Source organism: Triticum aestivum, chromosome 6D (genome assembly GCF_018294505.1).
Source record: "Triticum aestivum cultivar Chinese Spring chromosome 6D, IWGSC CS RefSeq v2.1, whole genome shotgun sequence".
Taxonomy (NCBI): domain Eukaryota; kingdom Viridiplantae; phylum Streptophyta; class Magnoliopsida; order Poales; family Poaceae; genus Triticum; species Triticum aestivum.
The window spans coordinates 425,926,306-425,933,393 of record NC_057811.1 but is presented as its reverse complement, the minus strand read 5'-3'; the positions used below and the strand labels follow the sequence as shown (position 1 = coordinate 425,933,393).

The window sequence follows — 7,088 nt, the reverse complement described above, 5'->3', positions numbered from 1 at the left end:
CCGACAGCTCACGGCAATCGACGGACCCAAATTGGATGGGTGACGTGACATCTAGCCAATTCCCATCCCATCCCCGTCCCGGCGCTGATGCTGTTCTTTTCTCCATTGTCGGCGATCTCCGGCTCCTCTTTTTCTTGGCCTCTTATGTTCTGGCTCCCTCTTCTTTTTTGTGTGTGGAAAACACGCCACGGGCCAGCAGCAAAAGCTAACTGCTCCACAGATAGCTACTTCTACAACAGACTCGATCAGGCGCAAGAGACACCGGCGCATCGATCAGCAGCTCCAGCGTTGATGTAGGGGAGACCCAGGCCCGAGGCTCGGCCATCTTCTTGGTAGCATGGGCACCGTAAGAAGCTGGAGTACACGCCGACACAAACTGTCCACCGTCTCCGGCATGGATTCCTTGAAGATCAGTTTGCATCTCTTCGATGATGCAGGGATCATCCACCAAAATCTGTTTCAGAATTCAAATCCATCGCTCTATTTGCCTTCTACAGTATTGCATGCCATCATCTATGCATGTAGCGGATCATTAGCAAGCATCATGTCCTGGAAACACAGCAACACATGACTGACTTCCTAGTGAACTACTAAATCCGTTTGAAAAATCATCGAACACATGATGGTCGTCTGATCAGTATAACCCACAACACATTTCAATGCATTCTGGACCACTGTTTATCCAAACGAATGAAGAGGGAGCAATCCATATGCAATTCAGACTCGAAACAGAAAACGAAAAAAAAAAACTTTCCAATTGTGTCCAGAAAGGCAGAAACTCTTACACTGCCAGTCGATGATGTTTTTCTAGACAAGGAAAACACTGAATGACAATATTTCCTTCAGAAAATGGAAATGGCGTAGGACCCACATAATTCTAAGTTTCATGTCGCCAACTCGAGCATTTAACCAAACAGTAACAGAAGTACGCCTGATATGCTAAACAGAGATACAGTTCGCGCTCGACATGATCAGGACGAATTCGACCCGACAACCACAGCCGAAGATGGTGACTTGCATGATTGACACTTAAACTGCATACAACTCTCTAGCCACATTATCATGATGAACTGAAGGAGGACAACCAGGACTGATCACAACTGACTTGCACCCTTCATGCTTAAACCCCTCAAAAGAAACTGAAACAACCTGATGTTAGTAGATTGGAAGAAGCCAACAGCAGCAGACTAAAGATGGATGGGTTTTTCCATTTTGCAATGCATCACTACTGAGCAGTACGTCAAAGATCAGTGAGTCTTCGCCAGCGCTAACAATCTGCCACGATCTGAAAAGAAAATACCAAGCACAAAACTCTTAACCAACTGTCCATCTCAAAACTTATAATTTGATGTGCCGTTGTACTTATAACTAGTCCCAAAGGTTATAAGACTGCATGTGACATGTGAGAGCTTCAGCTATGCTAGAAAGTAATTTGATGCATCTTAACAGAAAAAATTGAAGCAAGGTAAAGTGATAATACAATATCAACAAGGTTGACTACATATTTGGCAATCTCTATTTTAAGCTAGCAGGCACTTCATGCTTTCAACTATTTGGCGAATCAACAGCAGCAGCGAAAAGGAGACATTCTATCCCATGGATCGAACCATATAATAGCACAAGGTTTTCAGGTAGAAGAATAACCGGACCTGAGTCCAGAATTCAGAAATGGCAACAGAAATAAGAGGTGACTTCTATTTTATGACATCAAACCCTGACATCAGTTTCCAAGTTTTTAGTAAAAGTAAGAAACATCCAAGTCCCACACCTGTCAGAATCTATTTACAAACTATAAATCTTTTTCTGGTGAAACTAGGTTATGAGTTGGATCTTGTATCACCAATTGTTTGTCCAAAAAGTCTGGTACTGCTACTTGACAGATCTTTTGAAGACGAGATCAACATTGAAGTCATATTAAAATGTCATGAAAGGGAAACGACATAGATCACACAGAATTTTTGTTCCAAGTAGCTGAGCCGAGCATCAGGCAAACAGTAACTGAAATATGCCTCACATATTAATCTGACATAAAACTTTTTGACATTACGATCAGGATGAATTCAACAAGACAACAACAATTGATCGTAAGGACTTGCACAATTTGTATGTAAACTGCTGAACAGAGAATAGACGACTTGATACTTATTAGTAGCAGCTTGGAAAGAAACCAGCAGAGCACTTTCTTTACTTAATCCTTGTTACCTATAGCAATGTGTCATGATCTAAAATATAGCATGCACAACTCATAACTAACTCCAAGTCAGAATTCCACTTTGGTGAGCTATGTGCTAGTACCAATTCCAATGGTAACAAGACTAAGAGTTTGAGATGTGACCTTCAGCTATGCCACAAAGTAACAGATATATTTTTATAAGAAAGTCTGAAACAAGGTAACAGGATTCAGATCAACATGTTTGTGTGCATATTCGACCCATGGTCATGATCCTTAACATGTCAAATCTCATAACATGAACGACATTATGTTTTCCCGTGTCATATACTAAGTTTTCTCTAGCACAGAGAATTGTCCTTTGCAAGCTCCATATGTAAATATAACTAACACATATTACTTGAATCATGACTAACTATTCACAAACAACAACCAACTAATTAAGCAAACATACAGAAGCTGTAATGAGAATGCAAGACAACAGACAAGAAGCAAGGGCTAGCACCTATACCTGGAGTGTAGAAGCTAATGTAGGGTAGGACGCTAAAGTACTGTCCGGGCTCGTCAACCTTCCTGCCTCGCCCTGACTTTAGCTCTACAGCGAATAAGCCAGCATCTGTGCTTATGAAGATGACACCCACACCCTCTGCGGAACCAACCACAAATGGTTCCCAATCGAGATCGACATCAGGTATAATTGTCTCCAGCTCAATGACCCTGCATTGTACCCATTCTGCAGCTGCTTCTGAATCCACCTTCCTTGACCACAAACAAAGGCTAGAATTATTGATGCAGGCAAACCCCAGCGAACTGTCCTCCATCAGCATGAGAGCCATTGGGGCCAAATCGTGTGGCGGCTGGCTGATCATGGAGAAGCACTTGTTTGGCAAGTTGTACTTGAGGATCTTGTCAACTGACCGAAGTGTGAAGTAGACTGCATCTCCAATGACGGCTACTCGCCGAGGCATGACATAGGGCAGGTGGTAGAGGTTTTTTGCAATGTCATCCCGCTTGAGCTGGGCATAGCCTTCACAGCCATCGTCGAGGCATACTGGCGCACTCCACGCACCTGTCACCGATGAGTACACGGTCGCCTTAACGACACGGTCGTCGTCGCCCGTGGACAGGAAGGCCACGCGGAAGGGGCCGCCTTGGCAGTCGAGATGTTGGCAGCCATCGGCGGCGCAGAACACCGCGGCGGTCCAGATGAGCGAATCGAAGCCCGGCGCGGGCAGAACGCGCCGGTCTCCCGTGACGGGGTCTGAGACGACGAGAACCAGGCTGTCGCCTTGCACCAAGTGGTAGAGCACGCGGCCGTGGCGGCAGTCGAGGGGGGTGGGGTGCTCGCCCTCGCCGTCGGAGCCTGGGTAGGGGAAGTCCGGCATCGACGTGGTGGAGGCGAAGCGGTGCGCGGGGCCTCCTTGGAGGACCTGGAGCAGGTGGAGGAGGCCGAGGAGGGGAGGGGCTCCGTGGAAGGCGCGGTAGCGGCGGCGGAAGGCGGGGTCGCAGACGACGCGGAGCCACGACTTGCAGACGATGGCGGCGCGGAAGAGGTGCTCGGGCTCGTCCGGCGGGAGGCGGAGGAGGACCTCGCCGAGGAGGTCGTCCATCAGCTCCGGCCGTGTCGCCATGGTCGGCCGAATGGGATGGGGGTCGCCGCCGGGTCGGGTGGGGGAAGAGAGCGTGAGACGGGCAGGCACGCACGGCCCGTTCTACTTGGTTCGGTTCGACCAGGGTCTTTTTTTTTACGGGCGGTTTGACCAGGGTCTTGGCCGCAGGCAGGGCGCGTGGCCTTTTTCAATTCCCAGAAAAAAAATAGTAAAACGTTTTCCTTGTTATTGGAAGAAAAAACAAGAACATCGAGATGCATTTTTTAATTTTGAGCGTACCCTTTTTCATGTCCTTGAAAAAAAGGTCAACCTTTTTAATGGAAGTTGATGCATCTTTTCCTATTTAAGAGATTCATTACTTAAGTAGTATTCGTCCCGTAATATAAGAGAGTTTTTGACCCTACACTATAGTGTAAGAAATGCTCTTATATCATGGGATGGAGAGAGTACATATGAATCTGTAGGCTCAATCGCACAATAGGACGAGTGGGTGCATTTGAAGGTTCCCATCAACCCTCCCCTCCACCCGCAGTGCCTCGAAACCGTAGTCACCAAAGCGAACCAGCGAGAGAGGAGGGAGCAAGAGACCCGTACTCCGGCATCACCAGGGTTCCTCCACCTCTATCGACCACTCCAGTGTTTCCTCAGTTTCTTCGCTGGGTTTTCTTCTTCGGTTATTTTGTTTTTGGCGAGTGCTACGGATAAGTCGGATGATTTGATCCAGTTTTAAGCCGCCCCCAGAGCCGCTCGATCAGATGTTGCGCAGCCGTACGATCAGCCACATCTCCTAGCCTCCTATGGCAGCAGCTCTACGGCGCACCACACAACACCGACGGCACCAGGCGGAGCTTCAACGACCCCGGTGATGCTCCAGTGCAGCACCGGACGGCCTCACCGGATCTCGATCGCAGCACCGGCAGACCTCCGACGAAGCTCCAATGCAACACTCGATGGCCTCGGCAGACCTCCATCCCAGCACCGGCGGCCCTCCGACGAAGCTCCAATGCAGCACCTGACGGCCTCGGCGGACCTCCATTGCAGCACCGGCGGCCCTCCGACGAAGCTCCAATGCAACACCGGACAACCTCGGCAAACCTCTATTGCAGCACCGGCGGCCCGCCGACGAAGCTCCAATGCAGCACCGGATGGCCTCGGCGAAGCTCCATGGCAGCACCGGCCGCCGGCGAAGCTCCATGGCAGCACCGGCCGTCCCCTGGCAGAGCTCCATTGTAGCAGTAGACTTCCGCGGCGAAGTTCCACCACATCAGTGTCCGCTCGGAGCTGCGATGCAGCTGTCGTCCGCCGTCGCCTGCCCCGTGGAGCAGCTCGTACGGCTAGCAGCAGCCTAACCATTGCCTTGCGGTGCCCGCAGCTAGCGCCGCTCGCCGGCGAAGCCTTCTCCTGCGGCATCGAAGCGGCGAGGTGGCAGGATTTCGCAGCAGGGCGCGGCTGAGCATCTCCTCCGGCGTCTCCATGCACACACCTGTGTCTTGCTGTCGCCTCAGTGAAATTGATGAGGACGAGACGAGAGAGGACGAAGAGGAATCGAGAGAAAAGGGGATAAGATTTTTGGGGTGGAGAACGACAGGGCCCGTGATAAGGCGTGTGAGTGGTGAGGCCCACATGAGACACGCGTCATAAGGAGGAGGCGGTTTGCGCGAGATGAAAATCATCCGACTTAAATTAAACATTTTCCTTTGTTTTTTCACAAATTTCTTTGTTTTATTCCAGCTTTTACTGATTTTTCTTTTTTTGGTTTTTTGTTCTTTCTCAATGTTTATTGATTTTTTCTTTTCTTTATATTTCTCCTGACTTTTTTGTTTCTTTCTTAGTTTTCATCAGATTTCTTTGGGGCTTTTTCTTCGTTTTCTCATGAGTTTTCACGGTTTTCTTTGGGTTTTTAATTTTTATTTGTTTTCTAGTGTGTTCCTTTTGTTTCTACGGTTTTCACAGCTTTTCTTTGTTTTTTTTCTTCAACACATCTCTACATTTTTCATACACATTTGTACAGTTTGCGTATACTCCCTCCGTTCCTAAATATAAATATTTTTAGTGATTTTAAATGGACTACCACATACAGATGTATATAGACATATTTTAGAGTGTAGATTCACTCATTTTGCTCCGTATGTAGTCACTTGTTGAAATCTCTAGAAAGACCTATATTTAGGAACGGAGGGAGTACATCTAGAACATTTTAAATACATATTTAACATTAAAAAACAATATTTTAAAAGTTATGCTTGATGACTACCTTTTCATACACATAGTACATTTTTGTAATATATCAGAAACTATTTTTAATACAATTTAAACATATTATTAGCAATTTTTATATATGATCAACATTTTTAAAAAATTATGCTTTTATGTTTATAGTGTTTAATGCACATTCAATATTTTCCATATATACCAGGAACTTTTTATATATACGTTAACATTTTTGAAATAGACAATACATTTTTTCAAAAAAATTGTATTTGATGACTACTTTTTCATACACACTCTATATTTATATTATATATCAGGAATTTTTTTATACATGGCTAACATTCTTTAAACACATTATTAACATTTTGTTGATACATGATCAACATGTTTTATTTATCTCTAGTTTTTAGTACACATTCTACTTTTTTATACATCAGCAACATTTTTTATACACATTTAACATTTTTAAATAGACAATTAGCTTTTTTATACACACAATTAATTTTTTAAAATACATTACCAAGTTTTTCATAGACGTAGTATTATTTTGTATACTTTTTTGTATACGTGAGAAAAATTATTTATTAACACATCTAATATTTTATAAATGCTAGATTAATATTTTGAATATTTTATGTAAGTTGTTTTTTGTAATATAAATTTTTAGAGTATTTGGACGTATAAGCAAAAATTATAAAAGGAAGGCAAAAAATGAAACTAAATGAAAAGAAGAACAGAAAAGTAAGGAAGTTGTGCCTCCCATGAGCTGGTTTCATCCGCCACCACGTCTCGTGCGCCCTGATCCAAAACAAACAAAATAGCCAAATTTCAGAGAGCAACTAATCAAGATTGCTCCTTCGGGAGCCCCCGCAAGGGTCAGTTGAGGTGGGTTGGGAGCATGCCACTTGGCGCGCTCTCATCCGCCACCACGAGTAGTGCTTTGAGCGCTCTCTCCGGGTTCTTTTTCTATTTTTCTGTGTGCGTTTTTTGCTTTTATATTGTTTTTCAGTTTATACGGCTTTTCAGTTTTCCTCTGGTTTTTCTTAGGTTTTTGAAAAAAAAATGATGCGGAAAAACATGTTTTATTTTTTCCTTTC

General features: G+C 44.9%; 1 protein-coding gene across 1 annotated transcript; it reads right to left on the bottom strand.

Annotated features, from left to right (window-relative positions):
* Positions 1-732: 732 nt before the first annotated feature.
* LOC123145563 (uncharacterized) lies at positions 733-3,907 on the bottom strand. The gene is made up of 2 exons (XM_044564997.1): positions 2,682-3,907; positions 733-1,285 (listed from the first exon to the last, which is right to left on the bottom strand). Exons 1-2 carry the CDS (start codon positions 3,799-3,801, stop codon positions 1,248-1,250), a joined length of 1,158 nt encoding a protein of 385 aa, XP_044420932.1. The 5' UTR covers positions 3,802-3,907; the 3' UTR covers positions 733-1,247.
* Positions 3,908-7,088: the final 3,181 nt, after the last annotated feature.